General features: G+C 42.7%; 1 protein-coding gene across 1 annotated transcript in view; it reads right to left on the bottom strand.

The window, feature by feature from the left end:
• Positions 1-20104, bottom strand: part of LOC118002891 (neuronal PAS domain-containing protein 3) — a gene marked incomplete at its 5' end in the record, with an annotated part of 725448 nt that overhangs the window by 9051 nt on the left and 696293 nt on the right. The window contains 2 exons of the mRNA XM_034993502.1: positions 12232-12338; positions 16719-16912. Of these exons, the coding sequence (XP_034849393.1) occupies positions 12232-12338; positions 16719-16912 (301 nt within the window). The remainder of the gene's footprint in view (positions 1-12231; positions 12339-16718; positions 16913-20104) is intronic.

Consider the following 20104-nt stretch of genomic DNA (forward strand, 5'->3'; position numbering starts at 1 on the left):
AAATCGCTGTTGCATGCAACAAGATGTGCTTTTATTCAAATCCTCTCAACCTGGTTACCTATTAATAGAGGAAGGACGGGTTATGAAATTCTGCCCACTATTTTCAGAGAGAGAAATGGAGAGCACCCCCATTGGCGGTCGGTGTATAATTCTATCTGCTGTTGTCTCTGGACTAAGGAATAATTGCAAATGGATCTAGTATTTTTAACGAGGGCAAAGAGACGAAGAGGCCCCTTGTTTTTGAATCTCACCTGAAGAAAACACTGAGCTGGCAGGCCAGATCAGCCCAGACCGGCTGGGGATTCCGGACTGCACTTTGACCATATGTAGGCAAAATTAAAAAAAAAAAAATTATCCCCAGGATACAGTGCATAGAAAGGGGAAAAGTGAGAAAGGACTTCTGAAGTTAAATTAGAGTTTGCAGAATCAGTAAAGATCCGCCCCCCCCGACCCATTCCTTATAATACTTTCTCTTACTTAAAAATGAAGAAACAAAATCTCAATTCTGAAATGCATAGCTAGCAAAAACGTCTGCCTCCTTGGTGAGCTCCACGTGCGTGCCGTGAAAGGCGCCGAAAGACTAATGTGGTGTCGTCTTTTGGAGCTAAGGAAATAGGACTCTGTTTCCTGAGAATAAATACAGATTTAGTAGGGCCCAATAATGCAGGCTTCTCCATCAGCCAGGCCAAGGGCCATCTAGCGAAGAGAGGAGACCTAACAGAGAGGCAGGCTTGGTAGGTCTTTGTGTGACGAAGTGGTTGTGGAGGGACCGCTGAGGAAGGGGGCCCCCTCAGGCTCCTTGGGGAGTCAGGCAGCCACCTGAGTGCCTTAGGGTGCTGTGGGGGATGCCACAAAGCAGGTCTGGGAGCCCATCGCGGGTCGGCTGGAGAAAACGAGTTTCACCTAATCCATTCCCCCAATCCCTGGGACAGCGGACAAACGGTTCTGAAGAGGTGAAGGTGCATTCTGGCCTGGATGCCGGTCTTGGCTCTTTCCTGAGGACTAGTGTTTTCTGAATGCGACCTCCATGTGTCAGTGGGAAGCCGGAAGTGAGAGAGAAGCTGTAGCAGGAAACGGGGACCAAAACGTTGCCCCCATTGGTTTTGTTTTCCAGGAGGTGCCACAAAAAGAAGTCACAATGGAATTTTGCTTCTTTTAAGATGAACAAGGCATCATTTTTGATTGGGGCTCCAGGATATAAATTTATGACTTTGGGATGAAGCTTCTTTCTTTAAAAAAAAAAAAAATCATACTGGCAAATCAGTTGGATTGTTCCAGCTGTGCCAGAGGCGGGCTCTGACAGTTTTTCCTGAGCTCATGTGGTCCTAATCAGCTCAAGAAGAAAAGCCACCTTGGTGCCAGTTTGAAAGAGATTTTTAGTTTGTAATAAATTAGACAACTTGAAAAAACACAAAAACTTTTTCAATTCGCTTTAATCCAGTGGCTCTTGTTTTTATTTGTGAGTTTTAGCTTTAGCTAATGGAGCAAAATGAGAGAATGTTTGTGTCAGGCAATCTCCTAAAATCCCCTTTGTGGGGAAAATCCGAAAAAAGCATGACGTAAGTTACTTGATATGGAAGTCCTAAAAAAATAGCTAATTGTCCCTTGAAAAGAGATACATAGTCATCAAACCAATGAGCTGCAGACTAAGTTCATAACAATGTGCTCAAACTATAAAGAGAGGAAGCAGAGAGAGAAAGAAAATTTATATGTGGGTCGTATTTTTAGCTTTATACCATGATACGGTCTGAGTACTTTTAACACATAACCTGGCATCTTTGATGTATCTCAAAGTTTACTTTTTGGTGTCCAAAATTTTTGATAGAGCAGTCTGTGTGCCCCTCACTGGATTCACCAGTCACATCACAACATCTCTAGAATTATGTCGTTTAGGTTGTACCAGAGGAATTAGTTTTTTTTTTTAAGATTTTATTTATTTATCTGAGAGAGAGAATGGGAGACAGAGAGCATGAGAGGGGGAGGGTCAGAGGGAGAAGCAGACTCCCTGCCGAGCAGGGAGCCCGATGCTGGACTCGATCCCGGGACTCCAGAATCATGACCTGAGCCGAAGGCAGTTGCTTAACCAACTGAGCCACCCAGGCGCCCAAGGAATTAGTTTTTATATAAGGCTCTCACAACCTTTCGATGGCCTTTACAGAGATTATACAGGGTAATCGTGAAGACATGGGGAGGATGGATACGTGTTTCCCAGGTTCACTTACAATCTCAAAGGGTCCCAGGTATCATTCTGAGCACCTCTGCTAGCACGTGAGAACTTGTTTCTTTTACTCTGAAGTCCAAGGTGTAACCAATTGTTCTTGGCTACGGTTGCTCTGAGGAGAACCAAGAAGCGGTCATCAGCGCCTCCCCGCGGTGCAAGCCAAAGGTGCCTTTGAGTTACAGGCTGTGCTCTTGAGAGGGCAGAGGTGACTCCACGTTTGTGAGAAGAATATAGCAAGGAGACGTAAATCCTCCTGGTTGAACTGTTCCAGTCCTGCTCATCTGACAATTTCTGGCTATTGGCATCAAAATCCCACCCACCCCCAATTGTGAAGGGAGTGACCAATACAGTTCAGTCAAAAGAAAGCTGCAGGGTGTTACTGAATATCTTTGAAAAATGTCAGCTGGCCTCTTGGCTTGAGTTTAGTGGGAGGCATGCGAGAAATGTCCTGCCTGTGGAGGAGAACTCCTCTCGCCCTCAACCTGACGGACTCTCGCTGAAGCATACATCCATGGCTCTGCACACAGGCACCAACAGAGGGATTTCAGTTCTCCTTGGGAAAACTTTGTCCCCAGAAATAGACTGATGATTGAAAGGGCATAAAGGAAGCCTGTGTCTGTGGCGGGAACATAATTCTGTTAGTAAATCAAAACAAAATCAGTACAAGTTTGCCTTCAGAAATATGGAGAAAAAAAGAGAACATGGTCTCTTCCTGTTGGGCTGTTCTACCAAGTCAAAGCCAAAGATTCTAAATAGTGAGTTACTTGTGTCTTAAAAAAGAAGGAAGCAGTCTAATTCAGTTTGAAGAGGAGATGAAGAACAGATATCAAAAGCGGTCTTTTAGCAAAGTGTCTCACAAAAGGACATTTTAGTGGTTTGCATATGCATTAAAAAGCTGCAATACTTGGCGTATTCAGGTAAGTATAGAATAAATAGGAAATGGTGAGATCATCGGAGATTGCACACTTCACATTCACACAGCTGAACAAAGAGCTTCATTATCGTCATGGCGATAGGAGGACGCATCTGCTGCGCCATTCACCCCTCCGTGAGGTACCTTCAGAGAATGGAGAGGGGGTGCTTTCTCTCAGGAACCCAAATACTATTTCAGAGTTCACTAATGTGGAGAGCGTGCAAGTAGGGGGGGGTGGTTGTGTGCTAGAATCACACCTTTCTACTTAATACCACAGTTGGGTGCTTAGCTGTAGCCACTGGTTTTCTTTCTACATTCACAAAACTGGCAGATGAAACATGAAAAAGAATACTGAGTCTTTAATCTCTGCTTCTCCACCTAAGGCCCAAGGCAGGCTGACAGGGAACTTCATTCTGGAAACAGGACTTTTTTTTTTTTTTCTAAATTCTGGATTACTTTTCCCTCTGCTTTTGAAAACTGTGGGCTATCGGGGAATGAACCCGACATAGACTTAAAACAGGAACAAGTTTCTTTATCTAAAAGTTATAGTCCTTGATGCTTACAGGAAAGTCATTTTCAAAACCCACAGGAGAAACAGCATTGAGGCAGAAACTGGGCATTAGGTGCTTTATTTACTTGCAGTAGAGACAGTTTTTCATTTAGAACTGCTCATAGGATCAACCAAGGCTTTGATGCTGTGCAGACTTTCCTATAGATTTTGCAATTAGTGAGCTAGATGTCTTAAATAGCAGGCATCCACAAATTGGTTTTTAGTCTTTTTTGTGAATCTATGTGCCGAGCAGTATTTGGTAAAGTTTAATGATATTTGATACTTAACGTGAGTTACGAGCTTGAGGACAGAAGACCTGTGGATGTTCTGTGAATTGACTATGCATCATCTATGGATTTTCCCCCTAATACACTAATGACAGGCCCTGCTTGAATCGCTATCTGCGTGATTTATAACCTCAGAAGAGGTTTTTTCCTATACCACTGCCAATTGATAGATTTTTATTAACTGTTAATATTGAATCATGCAGAAAACTTTTCATTGATTTAGGACATGTCAATTTGTTAAGTTTTAAAAAAACAAATTCCCCTTTTCTTCATGATGGTGTACTGAATTGGGAGACCAAGGCTTTTAAACACCTATGGTATCGTGTTCTAGGACGGGAAAAATCAGTGATGGTCAGCATGAGCGACATTCGAGATCTCAGATTTTTTTTTTCAAGCTGTTTTCAGTTCAGCCAGAGTTTCTTTACCCCTCATTCCTGCCCTTCTTGACCTAAAATAGTCAAGGACAGGGTATTTCTTAGCTCTTACACTTTGTTGGTAGGCGGTGGGGGTGGGGATTTGCCATATAAAGGGAAGCAGTGAACTCTTCAGGGAATTAAGAAAACTTTATGGCTGGGAAATGAGGGAAATGGTGGATTTATTCACTCACTCAATAAATATTCTTTTGAGCGCCTACTTACTCTGTGCCAGACACGGGGGGATCTCTAAGTATGCAAAAATTGGTCATGGGCCTGTCCTCCTATTAGTCTCAGTCTCGTAATTCCATTCCCTTACCAGTGATTGGCTTAGGTTTGGAATATGGTGAAACAGCGGACAGTTGAGATCCCCAGGGAGGTCTCTTTTGTTGGGAGTTGTTGGGGAAGTTTTCTTCATTCTGAAAATAGGACTTATCTCGATTTCCATTGCTATGGGAGACAAGTACTTACCGTTTTCACTAAGAAACTTATAACCATGATAATTCTTAGGGGAAGTGGGATGAGGGTCAGAAAGCACGGGGGTCTGATCTTGTCCTTTTAAAAATGAAGTATTGGGGCGCCTGGGTGGCTCAGTCGTTAAGCGTCTGCCTTTGGCTCAGGTCATGATCCCAGGGTCCTACGATCGAGCCCTGCGTTGGGCTCCCTCTTCCGCGGGAAGCCTGCTTCTCCTCCCACTCCCCCTGCTTGTGCTCCCTCTCTTGCTGTCTCTCTCTGTCAAACAAATAAATTCTTAAAAAAAAAAAATGAAGTATTGGGCAAGGTTAAGCTGGAATGTAGGGAGAACTAAAAAAAGGTAGAAGGATGAGGTTGCATCTTTACTTCAGATTTATTTTATGTCTCTCATGGACCCTGTGTTTCTGGATGAGGTCATTTTATGAAGTCCACTGAAAATCTTTAGCAAGAAATATATAAGTGGTGGGCATAGGTATACAGAAACTAGTGTTTGGCAAAATCAGGAATATTTAAAGGAGCCCAGACAAATGTCATTTATTCACCTGTTGTGTAGGTTTTCAGAAATCCAAAGACTTTGTTGTAAAAACGGGTCAGATTCTCCCAGGTAGCAGTCACTGTTGGTTGTCCACTGAGCAGCTATTCCTTTTTTTTCCAGTTTTATTTAGAAATAATTGACATACGTCACTGTGTGCGTTTAAACACGCAGCACCAGTGGTTCGATTTACATATATTATGAAACAATGACCACAAATAGGTTCAGCTAACCTTCATCTTCTCACGTAGGTAAAATAAGAAGGGAAAAGAAGGATAAAGGAAGAAAATGTCCTCCTTGTGAGCTCTTAGGATTGACTCTGAACCCCTTTCCTAGAGATCCTGTGACAGTGTGAGTTGCAGTCGTCATGGTGGGGATGGAGCAGCCGTTCTAGCACTTCTTCCTGGATCAGGGACCTTTCCCGAGTCCCAGGGGGGACAAGCCTTGATTGTTTAAGCCAGTCACGGTCACTGCATCCAGTGTGTGGCTCAGGCTTGGTCACTTGATGAAATGCTGGACAATGAGACATGGTGGGGGGGGAGCTCTCTATCTGGGAGGGCTGCGACAAGTATTTTCTTTCAAAAATGAACACAAATAGTGACTGACCCTTTCCTGACTTTGGACATTGTCTTGTGAGGGACTGGTGATGGGCAGTGCTACAGCTGTCTTTTGATCATGAAGAGAAACTGAAGACAATTACAGAGGAAGTTTAAGTCCTTTTTGCTTGGGTTTTCTGTCACTTGGAACTGGATGCATTCTAGTCAATGTGCTCCACCAAAAATTCTAGGAAGCCAGAGGGGATGCGGAGTTCATAAAGAGGTTCAAATGACCTGATCCTTAATTAACGCTAAATTTTTGGGAAAACTATTGTATTCTAAACACATACACAAATTAAGTCCCTATGCCCCTCATCTGCGTTAAACTAGGAAAAGTTTGAGGTTTTTTTTTTTTTTTGAGATAGGCAAGGTGTCATTAAATCAACATTTTAAGGAAAATAGTTACAAAACATATACCAGCATTTTGTTCTTAATCTCGTATAAAGTACAAGAAGTGATGGAACGGATTTTATTTTGGTTGATTTAGGTTAAAATGGATGTCTTAGAAGTATTTTTTTTTTTTCTGATCATGTTTTATAAGAGCAATGGGGGTTAGTTTCTCTCAAATATCAGGTATTCCTTATTATGATAATAAAAGCAGCTACTAACTGAAATAGGAACAAGGAAAAGCCCAGGGATCCACGTTCGGATTGTACTAGAATATATCCGTCCCATCGAAGTGCCAGCTTACTTCCTGGGCAGAGAGGAAAGATGGTGTGTTGCTGTATTCTGTGTCCTTTTACGCTCTTCTAAGCCTGGAATGTCCCTGACCCTGCACTTCTGCCCATCTCCTGCCACTGTGGCTTCCTGCCATCCTCTTTCAAGGTCCAGGGCAGATGTGGTGCCTCTGGAATTTCTTGTCAGTGCTCCCTTGTTGCCCCGCGCCCCCCTGCCCAATCTCTGGGATTTCTGTGTTTTATTCATCTCAATAGTCCTCATTTGATGCTACCTGTTCAAAATTGGCTATTTTCATGCTATCTTCCCTGCTAATATGTAAGCTCCTGGAAGGTAGAGACCACATCTTCGTTATTGTTCAAACCTTACTGCAATACCACAAAGCTTTGTATATAGTAAGTACTCACATATGTTAGGTGAACTTGAACAGGGGAAATGTTACTGTTTGTATTCACACATGCAACAAGTACATGGAAAAATATTCACCTGGGGAAAAAAATGAAAGACCTCCTTTTGCTTACGAGTTGACTGTTACTTCTATTTCGACTTTATTAGCTTTCTCCACTCCACTCAAAACTTCGCACCTTTGTAAAGAAGTCCATCTCTTTATCAAGTAATCACATACTCGTTTCATTGGAACACTGCCTGAGATACCCTCAGAGTCAATTCGCTACTTATATTTTTCTAGTATTCACAGAATTCATCCAACTGGAGGGGAATATGAAGCTCCCTAAGATTGCTAGTCAGTTTGTATTTACTTTTACTTCATATACAAGAATGCCTTCGAAATACTAGTATAAGTCAGTCCTCAAACGTTAACGGGGATGGGAGTCCGCTAGGGATCTTGTTAACTGCAGGTCTGGATTCATTAAGCTGGGGGTAGGCATTTCTGTAATGCAGTGGAGGAAGGACACTCAGCTGATAGGCCCTTGCTAGTCTCTGTTCTCTGTGTGCCTGCCTTTAGCCTGGAAAAGCCAAAATCAGTACTCTCCCAAAAAGGAAGAAAAAAAAAAAAAAAGATGAGAATACTGGTCATTCACTTCTGCATAAAACCCTGACTTGACAATCTTTTTTTTTTTGGTTAATGGACAGGCACACGATGTGGGCTGACTTGGCTTCTGAAAACAGTCTGACATGGTAGCTGTTATGTGTACCTTCTTTCAGGGGCATTTTCCTATTCATACAGAAGAAGATGAAAAACTCATTTGCTTTGGGAAAAAGTCCAGCCAATCATCGGGTTGCGGCTAAATCCCCGAAGTCCCAGCCCTGAAAAAGGCTAAGATCAGAGACTAGAAAGAAGTTCCCTGTGCTCTTTGCACTTGGCCCACCCACCAAACTTTGCACTTTCCTCTCTCCCCCCACCGCAGCGTCCTTTCCGGTGCGCAGTGGCTGCGTACCCAGATCAACAATTAAATTCCCCCTTTGTTTGCGTGGCAGATGACAAATGCATGGAGGACATCTTGTGTTTCCGAGGCAGGCAGGGCACTTACTTTGATTGATGCTCGGTTGTGGAAAAAAATGAGCTGGGAAGGAATTACAATGGAGGGCCTGCAGACTGGAAGGGGGATATACTAATTAGTCCTACATTAAGCAGTCGGCTTGCATTTGGCGATGAGACGCCTTCAGGAGGGAAGCGGAGGGGTTATTGATGCAAAACAGCATGCAATGCATTCTGCCAGGTAGCTGTGCATGACTTTTGTTAAGAAGGATAAAATTTTGTAATTAAGAAATAAAGGCTGAGGCTAATGTATTTTTTTTTTTAACATCCCCTAAATATATTGGGTAGGCCACGTTTTTTAATTCTACAAGATCTCACAGACAAGCTGCAAGGCCTTCTGTCTTTGTGAAATAACTCTTGCAGAATTTCCTCATCCTGGGTATGGTCCTAGGAAGGGAAAACTGCTACCACTTTTAGCTTTTCGGGCTCCTTTTTCTTGAAAGTCCCACAGTGGCAGAGCCTCGAGCCTTGCTAGTGGATCACAACATTATAGAGGGAAGGGAAATCTCCCTTGGCCACTCTGTCTAGGTTTTAGAGAGTTGCTCATTTGACCTGGGAAGGACCCCGGGGATATCTCCAGACAAATTCAGCAACTTCTATAGACAAAAGACTGGATTAAAAGGGACAAACGAGAAATGCAAAACATGTTCCTCTGTTTGGTTTAGCATTCGTGGTCTGCCCTTCTATATTTGGGCTACCAGCAGAGGTAGAGTAGTAGACGGTTGTGTGGCTGTCGAATGCTTGAGCTAATTGGGGCATCAGACTCGAGGGAGACCTGACTGGTCATCTGGAGGTCAGTACCTCCTGAGCAATGGAGAACTGGAGCCTGGTAGCCCAAGATGCTCAAATAATTGCTTATATGAGTAGTTGAAAATTCAAACCTTGAAATGTTGATTGGGTGAATTCGGCCTGGAGAATCAGTGAAATTGGGTTCAATGACTCCAGGGCGGTGACGTAAGGAAAAGAAAAATCAAAGAGGTCTTTGGTCACAGTGTGAAAGAAGAGGTCCTGCAACCCCCTTGGTTTTAGAATCCCAGTATAATTTCACTCACCCACCATGTTGGTATAGATAATGCGATTCTTAGTGATTCTTTATGTTGAAAGCCAGTGAACTATCAGGCGTCTCATGTTAACTTAGTGGGAGAGTGAATGGTCCAAAGTTCTTGGTTCAACTGCTGAAAGTTGTCAGTTCCTGATGCAGCTGAGATTCCCTTTTACTTTTCTTATTCTAGAGACAAGTTCATCTATGGATTTACAGATGCCTATGCTAGGAAAAAGATATAAGTGATAAAGATAGCATTTTGAGTTATCAAAGACTATGGAGTCTTTTTTTTTTTTTAAGTTTTATCTGTAAACTGGAGCATAAGACAGATATCAAAATATCAGAAATATTATCAGATGGCTAAAACCTGTCTTTCATGCACAGAAACAGGAATTGTGCCAATAGCTCTAGGAAGAAGAGCTAAATAGTTAATGTGGTTCATTTTTTAACCGTTCCTTTGTTTTAGAATTCTATCTTAGTCATGAGCTGATTCTATGTCACCATGACCTTCTCCTGCCAAGAAGGTACAGTCGAGGCATCCTTCAGTCAGAGCCTAGGGCTTTGGACAAGCAAGATGCTGTGCTGGCTTTTTGCCTTTTCTTCCAGTGTTTACACAACCAAGACTTATTACATGCGCTGTCATTTTGTTACTGGGCTGGCTTTGGTTTGAGAATTAGGTAAACATCAGACATTCCATCACACAATTTTAGACTCAATCTTACTTTATAATGATGCTAATGTTTATTGTACAAAGCGAGATGCATTCGTATATTTTAGCATTTTATTTCAGTCACAGAATGCAAAACCTGACATTGGCATTGGCTTGATTTTTGTGTGTGTGTGTGTGATTGAAGATATTAAGCACTACAAGAACGTTGAAATTTCAATCTGATTAGGATCAAAATTCTTCAGGATCAAAACACTCCTTTTCCTCCCCCTACAGTTTTACTAATTGTGTGCTACTTGACATTGTGGAGTTATTCCACAGCATGATAGCTAAATATGTGAAGTGTATTTTACTGTGCAGAATTATCAGCTCATTTTATTTGTTTTTCATGTGTTTGAGGTTATTAAAAGAACTTAAAATTAGAAGTCGTGTGTATGAGTTGAAAGAGTGAACTCAATCATTGTTAGGAGGCTAAATCATAAAGCAATAGCCAGTATGTCAAGATCAAGTAATGAAAAAAAAATCACAGAATTTAAAAGCATATCTTCTCTGTTTATTAGTTGGCACAATACCAGAAAAATTAGGCAACTAGCACAATAGTGAATGGCAGAGTTGTTTATTTTCAGCACTCTCAAATTATTCTGGTTACTGAAAATGAGATAAAAGTAGATCGGAAAGAATGGCATCAAACATATTTGTTGGAGACCTTTGCTTCATGGGAAGAAATGAACGGCCCTAGCTCACTGTTCCTGAGGAATTGTGTTTCTTCAAGCTGTAAATCAAATCCCAGAGAGATAGCATGACGTTTTCCAAGTAATAACTGAGGATGACATAGTTCTTTTTTGTCAGCACCGGGTTTCTGAAGTTAGACCTCAATTAAGATTCCAAAATGAAAAAGCACCCTTCTCTCCCCACACACATGGTCTGTGACAGTGTCCTAAAGATAATATATTCATTTTTAAAGCCTGGATCTCTGGCATATATTGGTCCAAAAATATATTCAGAGCTTCCTCCAAAGATCCCGATTTTCCCTCCATCTTCTCTAAATCCCCAGCTACAAAGAACCTGATGTTTCTTTTCAGGAAACAGCATCATTTTCTCCCCCCAGTTAATTGAAGAGCCATCTGCTTCTGCAATGCACAACACCCATTCATTCTTAGCAACAAGTGTGGTCCCTAAGTCCCTGGTGACTGAGGCATGCACTCAGCGTTGGGAGTAGAGTTTGCTGGAGAGCAGCCTCGCAGGCAGCCTTTTCCCAGAGACATGATATACACAAAATTTGACACTGGCCTTGGTCCCATGTCAGTGGTGCTAATGCAGGGTTAAAAAACAGTACAAGATGCTCACACCTTGAGACTCTGCCTGGCTGACTGTCTTGGCATTATGCTTTTGAAGATGTGAGTTTAAAACGAGCTAACACCTGCAAAGAGCAGGAAAGACCTGAGAGGGCTCTCCTCGGGCCTGGCAAGAAAGGGGAGAGGAAGTAAATACAGAGGGCACCTGGCTAGTGGTGCTACAGGAAAGCTTGACCATCAAGCTGTAGTCTCTCATTTGTGGTGCCTCGCATGAACCAGGGTTCAGAACCGGGTTTAGAACCTTCTAGGAAGATGAGCACGTCGGGCCCTCATCTTTTAGGAAGAAGAGTCTACTGATCGGTCATCAAAAGGACCTCTGGTTGGAAAAGGGGCAGCCTCTTCCTAAGAGGGTCCCGCACACCGGTGCCTCCTGCCAAAAAAGGCACCTCGGAGGTCAGCTTGTGAGTCAGGAGCTGGGAATCAGACTCAAAGAGCTGAGATGAGTCTCTCTCCCTCCTGGGAGTCAGGAGATGGTGGTATCTCTTCCTCGGAATAACCCCCTTTCCAGAAATACAGTGAAGAGACGCTGCCTTTGAGAGCGGATGTGGTCTGGCCCTGGGCCCTGGCTTCCCCCTGGCCCCAGTTGTGCGGTCAGTCAAGTAGGAATGGCTATAGGCTCTGGTCTATTTGAACTTGTCTTCTCCCACATATATCTTGACACAGAGACCACAAATTTCAGAGTGGAGCTCGCTCTCTAGAAAATGAAAGGGTCAAGAAAGCACTTAAGGCAGAGGTTCCCCCATCACTTCATGGGAGAGAGAGCACAAGAGACCACAGAATCCCGGCCGAGGGCCTAAAGATCCAGCAGTTTTTCTGGGCCTGACTTCTAACTTGCGATCTAATTCCAACATGAGTTGAAGTGATTTCCGTCTCTTTTTCTCCCGGCACGCTGACAGTCATCTCAAATGTGTGCACGAGACAGGAAGGGAAAAATCAGCACTGAAACCAAACAAGCATCAGAGAGAGGTGACCCCAGCCTGGCTGTTCCCACACACGGGAAGTACTTACGGTCCAAGTGACTGTGCCTGATGCCCTCGACATCTTCAGCGTGGATGAAGTGGTAGCATCTCTTCCCTACAATGTCTACAGGGGTCAGATCCATATAATCGCTGATCCTGCAGAGAGAAGAACACAGGCTGGAATTCAGAAGGGGAAGGGGGGAGTAGAGAAACTGTTAAATGACTGAGAAACAAGTCTCCTTACAGTTTTCATTATCCTGGGGGTACCCGTCAGGAGGTGGCGCTTTGAGGGAAAGCCCTTTACGGATAGAGAAGATCATTTCTTTAACTGATATCGGACTTTCTCAAAAGTAGGAAATGTGCTAGATCCAGCAACCGTGTGTAAATAATGAGACAGGTTTTTCTTTTCTTTTTTTTGGCATCAGAATACACATTTGGACAACATAATTCCATGAAATTATGGAGAAGCAGTAACAATGCAAGATCCTCATTAGAGGCCAAGATAATGCGAGGTTACATAATAAAATAAAAACATGTTATGTTGATACCAAATGATTAGAGACACCTTTCATTTAAACAGATTGGTCTTCTATTGGGTATTTCCATGAAAAAGAGCTTCAACTGCTTCTTGGCACAATGTCCAAATTGGCATTCAAGGGATATAATTTAAATGCTGAGACATACAGAAGCCTGGGGGTATTATCTTTTTCAGTCTTAGTCATTTGGGAGCTCGGCTTTCACTCCTGGCCCTTTTAACTGGTACTTTGTGGTGGATTCCACACAGAAACTTTTAAACCATTTCAGCAGCTCTTGCAGGCTTGTGCTCGGCAGTACGTGTGTGTGTAAGCCTGTGTCATTGATTGTCCAGACGTCAATGTCCTCGGGCAGGAGCACAGAAAAATAGAACAGAAATTGGAAAACATGTTGGGGGAATCTGCCCGCTTTACACAAAGACGTCAACATGCTCATTATCCTCCTCCCCGTCCAGGTACAGATTGGTTTTGGGCGGTCCAAAATAGGATATATCTTTTGTTTAATTTATTCTCTTTACCATCCCCGTGCTTTTTATCTCTTAGGGCTTATATCTCCAAATAGGAAGTGAGTCTTTAGAAATGACATGTTTCAGAAACCTATGAGACCACGGTTGGAGAGTTCAATCTGACCCTCAAGGCAGGGAAATAAACCAAACCAAACCAAACCAGAATAATGTGGAATATAATTAAATTATATTACCCAGGGAGTGAATTTCTCAATGTCTAATATTAAATATTAAATGACATTTTTGGCCAAACTAGAATTCTTGGTAAGTCGAGACAAAAATGGGGCAATATAAAGAGTTTTATAACCCCATGGTTTTCTGGTACAAAGCAGATTAGTTGGTGTTTTCCTAAAACTATTAGCTGCTTTCCAAGCACAGTTTCCACCCCCTTTCTGCAAATGAGGAGACCAGGATGTCATTAAAAGGCCCTCATTGGTGTTTCTGAAATTTACCAGCTCCCCAGATGATGTCGGCTTTGTCCGTGGCCATCCTAGGGAATGCGGAGGAGAAGAATGGTCTGCAGAGTCCAGGAGAGGGCTTATGTTTCTAGTTAGCAATTCCCTAATTAAATAATAGACTCTGGGAAAAAGCCAAACATACTTTAGGGAAGATGTTCTTCAGTTTATGCTTTATTGGAACGAAATCCTTCAAAACATCTGAAGCATTCCTATGTATCGGAGCCTGTTACCGTGGCAAATGTGACCACCTCAGTGTCCAGAGACCTCTTAATATATGTGTAGAAAGCCCCAGACCAGTCTGATGACCTATATCAGGATCAGAATCCTGATGGCACCTTGTACTCTGAGCCTCAGTTCCTTTATCTGTAAAAACAACTTAAGAGGTTGGTGAGGGGATTAATGAATGAAATGAAATGAACGTAGCACAGTGCCTGGCACACAGGGTAGGCTTTTTCCTCAGATCAAATAAGCAGTTACTTTTAACACAGGTCCTTTTAGAATAACTTCTATCATCTTCAGCTGGGAAATAATGCTGTATTGTATTGGCTAATAAGGGGTTGTGGAAAACAGTTTCTTGTTTTTTTTTTTTTTTTAAGGGAAGAGAAAAAGCTTAAAGTGGGTCACAGAAAATGATCTCAATTATTGGAGTGGCACCATAAGGCACTCAGGTCCATGAAGCAGAATTAATCATCTGTGATCACAGGAATGAAAATTAAGTGAGGGTTTTGGGATGGGACAGTCACCGGGCGTAGGTAAATCAGATGAGGCTCTGTTTTTCCGGAGAGAGTGATGGTAGTAAATCTAAATCAAGGGAGCCCTACATATGTTTTCAAAGAGGTAGAGCCATAGGTCATCAGACTTTCTAGCTGCCTCCCTGGGTTGGAGCTCCATCTCTAGCATTCTGTGTTTTTCATCAGAATAAACAGCTTTGTGGGCTAGAATTGTGTTCTTTAATGGATGCATAGATACGAGAAGTCCCCTTCAGGGGTTAGTCTGACTGCTTCCTTACCACTTAGCCTGACTTCTCTAGGAAAAAAGCGGCAAGGAATGCAGGAAGGCCCACGTGTAGCTAAATGCCTGATTTTTAAAAATCTGGCACATTTCGAGTTCAAAATTGTGACCTTGGGCATACCACTTACGCTCCCTCTCTCTAAACTGAAATTGCCTGAGGGTGTGGAGGGGCAGTGGCAACACCCATCTCACAGAACTAACTGTCTTGAAGCTTAAAGGAGATGATGTAAATAATGAGCTCTGCACATTGCCGAGTGTGTAGTAAGTGTTCAACAAATGCTAACTATCTTTCTTATTACTTGCTAACCCTAGCTAATCATTTTGGTTGTCTTTCCTGATATTCTTTTGCCATTCCAGAATACTTTACACACACCCAAGTATACAGTCTATTTTCTAAAAAAATTTAAGAAATGCCAACAAAACTTGAAAAAATAGATTTAGAGTTACTTATTAAATAAGAGTGACGGGTTCAGGGTATCTTCTACCCACGGAACACTAACAGCTCAGGTGGGTGTCTTTTTCTCCTGGTGAATTCCTTCCTCTGAATCCACTCCAGCCCGGAAACGGTAGGCATTTCTAACTTGGTCTCAACATCCTCAGTGCTTCCCAGTGGACTGAACGCAGATGATGGGTGTCTTCCTCTTGGCTAGGCCCCGGAAAAGTTGATTACCCGAGCCGCTTGACCATTCTGCTCTTCCATTTGGCCTCTGCAGGCACTACCAGGGCTCGGTGAACATATGCTGCCTTCATGCCTGACCATAATCTCTGCCACAAAAGCACCCTCTCAAAACGGCCTCAGTGATTCTGCCTGTGGCACCAGAACATGGATGATACCATGGAAGCTTCCTTCCCGTGTCATTCCCCCATCCCTCTTCTCCCCATGCCCTGTGCACAGTCCCCCATCCCTCTTCTCCCCGTGCCCCGTGATTCTCTCTTCTTCAAATTGGTCTGATGATGGGCTGGTGACTTGTGGGTGAAAGGTCTGAGGGGGCACTGTCCCATTTCCTCGTCCCTTGCTTTGTGCTTAATGGAAAAAGTGAACTTTTAAACCAGAGGTTAAAAAGTCCTTTTATCAAAGCTCAGTGTTAAGGAAGGACTGTCAAGTCATTTATATGAAGTCTTTTTTTTTTTTTTTAATTTATAAAAGCAGAATCCTCAGGATTACAAAGTTTTATTTAATAGTTTTGCAGATTTTTCATCCTTTTCCCTCTGGGGGCCTCAAATTCTTTTTTTTTTTTTCCTACATGTGTTGTGGACTGAACGTGTCCCTCCCACCACCAAACTCATAAGTGAAGTGTTTACACCCGATGTGATAGTATTAGGGGGTGGGGCCTTTGGGAGGTAATTAGGTGTAGATGAGCTCATGGGGATGGAGTGCCCATGATGGGATTAGTGTCCTCATGAGAGGAGGAAGGGACCAGCGCTCTTGGTCTACCCTATGTGAAGACCCAGCAAGAAGACCGCTATCTGCAACCAGGAAGTAGGCTCTTGCGAGGAACCTAGCTTGTACCTTCATCTTGGGCTTCCCAGTCTCCAGGTATGTAGAAATAAATGTCTGTTGTTTAAGCCATCCAGTCCATAGTAATGTGTCCTAGCAGCCCGGCAAGCAGCTAAGGCAATGTGCCGAATGCCTATATGAACACTGGCCATTGTGAGGCTGGGCCCGTATAGTAGTCAGGAAGTGGGCTTGACTGAGGCATCAGGAGATACCTTCTATGGCGTAATTTTGCCAAGAGCGTCTCAGCCCTGCTCTCTCCTTGGTTTCTCGGCCAAAACATGTCTTAATTATAGCATATGGATGTCTGGGTATCCCAATCCTTTCCATTTTTGTCCCTAATGTAAATCAGGACAGCAATGTAAATTTTAAATAAAAAGCATGTTTGGTGTCAGTCCAAGCAGCCATTAAAAATAAGATCAGGATTTATAATGAGCCTCACTGGGAGAGTAAAATCCTTCAGACTGCTGCAAACACCAGCCTTCACCAATGTGTAACAGACAACAGAGGAAATGAGAACAAAAACAAAGTACCTATTTTCACAGTAAATGATATTGAGGTCCATATTTACTCGAGTGACGAACATATGGCAATCAATTCTGACTTCATTGATCGTAGGGGGAGGCAGGGCATGAGCCACAACCACAAGACCCATGATTTGGCTGGGAACGGTCCTCCCGTGGGATAGGGACACCCTCAGTCGTAGCCGGCCTGTTATGTGAATCACCTGTAATAGAACATTAAGGACAGGACACAGTCAAATTTGCATCTGGGACGTAACAGTATTTCTTTTGAGAAATTGTAAAATTACATCTGGAACAACCAACATTAGCTTGTATCTTCTGTAATCATAATGGCTGTCAAAGTGCCTTCAATGTCCCCACGGCAGGGACAAAAGAGAAATAATATTATAGGCTGAGCTTTACTCAAAGCAGCATTATTACTGTGCAATTGCTATTTTCAGGACTTTTTCTTTCCCTTCCCTGTTTTTCTCCCTTTTTTTCTTTTCTTTTCTTTTATTCTTAACATTGTAAGTGTATAACCGGTTAAAATGACCAGGAAGTTGAGCAATGAGCTGGAAAAGGAAATGTTTGCATTATCTGCCCTTGTTAAGGGATGATGTCTGTCTGTCACCATATCTGTACTGAATGGATTACATGGCCATTTCATTTCAGAATTATGGCCCAGAGCTTTCCTTCAGTGGGTGGGTGTTGATCATGTAAAAAGGCCAAGAGACTCCACTGAATACAAGTCTTAGTGGCAATGACATGGATGGGCCCTTCTGAGCATAGATATTCTGTGTCAGAAAGCACTGAGCTACCATGCTACCAGTGATTTATTGCACTGCCCTATGGGGTTGAAGGTTAGAAGACTTTGGTCTATCATTTGTTCCTCGAGCTCATTCTAAAGTAGGATCAGGAAACCTGCACCATTTTGGTGGCTTATTCTGGTTACCTGTGCAGAAACAGGCGGGAGAATGCTGGGCTGTTATTTTCCATTTCTTAGGCAAAGTATACCATAGATAGTCCAAGCCATCCAGAACCAAACAGAAGTGCTTCATCTTCTTCACACATTTGAAATGGTATTTTTACAGATGCCCTTTGAAAAAGTCCCTTTGCTTGTAAACTACACATAGAAGGCCAGCCATAATGTCAACTTCCTGAAGGGATGTTTTGAGGAAACAAAATCATAAAAGGGTGGAAAAACATCAAGGATTGTGTGCTTTGAGATGATGGAAGTCGTGTGTGTGGATGAGTCAGGGGAGGAGGGTGTCAGAAATGCGTGCATGCGTGTCTTCTCTGTGTGTGTACTCTAGCTGTGTTCCTAGGATCATGCTATGGGGTGGAGGACCCTCCAAAACTAGGTTGTAGATGTAATCACTGTGATTCACCATACCAGGGAGCTTGGTTTAGTAGTTAACCAAGTTTCTGCCTTTGGTTTGCCTCTCCAAAGATGCACCATTGAGCATCAAGCCATCTTTTGATGGTTCCCTCTTTGCCATAAGGAACTCAAGTGGGAAGTGGGTCTCTGGCCTCCTAGGAGCAATAACAACGAGCCTCTGCTCTCCTTCCCAGGGGCTTGACTGGTAATTCCTTTTTCATTTTGTTTTTGTTTCCCTTAAGTTATTCAGTTTTCCAAAAGCAAGCCACACTGCCGTCAGTCAAGAGGTAGGATCAAAGTTTACGGGGCTGCCCTTCGGAGTCCTGGTGTCCTAAATAATACCATTTTTCCAAGTTCCCCTTCACATTTGCACCCAGTGCTGCAGATCTGGAGATACCAATGAAGAAGATTATTGAGGGGATATCTCAGGAGCAGCTTTGTGACCACCCACATTTGAAGTTGACTAAAATTCATACTTAATGCACCTTTGCTTTAGGCTTTGGTCAGAGGAGCGACTTTATGAATATTTGAAAATGTTCCTAGAGGCAAGGATGCTAAAACACCACCACAGACACACATTTTTGTAAGACCTCATTAACTAATAAAGAAATGGCTAAAAGAAATGGGATTAACTTCACAGGAGGGGTGTTAACAGTCCCTCAGCCTCCTCCCAGCTAGGCTAACATAGATGCTCATTTATCATTATCTGTCTTGTTTTATCAGGAACGCTCAGCTTCTTGGAAAAACAGATCTATAAATGCTCAAGAAAATACGCACTCAGAAATGATATGATAAATAAATCCTCACTTGGTATTCTATTCCAAAGCAACTTATGGGCTTCTGGGCTAGAAAGCATTTTGGGAAGGTGCAGAGGCTACTGGGGGGAGCTGTCTGCATGTCAGGTTTACCTGGGCCCCCTTCTCCAGCATTGCCTGTGGCCATCGAGGTGCTGAAGGTAGTCAAAAGTTGGGTCCCCAGGGGTCTAGATTTGTTATTTTCTGATTTTGTTACCCAGGGCAAGTCACTCAACCGTCTGCATCTCAATTTTCTTTTCTGTGAAATGGGGATAATAAGGAGTGTTCTGCAGGTATGTTATGAAAATGAAAAGAGATAGTGGAGGTGAACACTTTCTACCTTGTGAAGAAGTGTCCAAATTTAATTATAAGTCTGTTTGCCCTTTAAAATATCACCTGAGTAGTGGATCAGGATTGATGACTAATCTTGACCAAAAGCCTAATAAATTAATTCTTCTTATTTTAAGGGATCATAAACTTTCAAATTTGGAAGAAAATTTGGGAGGTCTATCTTAGGTCCTTCTCCCTTTCATTTTTTTTAGGTGGGAAAGAGACTTCTGGAAAGTTCATTCCTTTCCGAAAGTCACCTAGCTCAGAAATGGCAAAAAGAGCCTAGAATCCAGGTTTCTAGATGTTGTTTGAGTTTCATTTCAACTTTGTTATGTTTATGTGCATGTTCATATTCATATTGAACGAAATATCACAAGTTTACACCAGATATCAATTTACTACCTTAAGTAAACTGTATATGAATCTTTTTTTATTATTTTATTTTATTTTTTTATTTTTAAAGATTATTTATTTATTTGAGAGAGAGAGAGAATGAGAGAGAGAGAGCACATGAGAGGGGGGAGGGTCAGACCCCGCCGAGCAGGGAGCCCGATGTGGGACTCGATCCCGGGACTCCAGGATCATGACCTGAGCCGAACGCAGTCGCTTAACCAACTGAGCCACCCAGGCGCCCTATTATTTTTTTAAAGATTTTATTTATTTATTTGACAGAGAGAAACACAGCGAGAAAGGGAACACAAGCAGGGGGAGTGGGAGAGGGAGAAGCAGGCTTCCCTCAGAGCAGGGAGCCTGATGTGGGGCTTGATCCCAGGACCCTGGGATCATGACCTGAGCCGAAGGCAGACGCTTAACGACTGAACCACACAGGTGCCCTGTATATGAATCTTTAAAAAGATTTCAATTATAACCAGAAGCTCAGGTTATTTGAAAAGTCTTTGAGAAGTAGTACAAAC

The sequence above is a fragment of the Mirounga leonina genome, unplaced genomic scaffold (genome assembly GCF_011800145.1).
Source record: "Mirounga leonina isolate KUSES-001 unplaced genomic scaffold, KU_Mleo_1.0 Mir_84, whole genome shotgun sequence".
NCBI lineage: Eukaryota > Metazoa > Chordata > Mammalia > Carnivora > Phocidae > Mirounga > Mirounga leonina.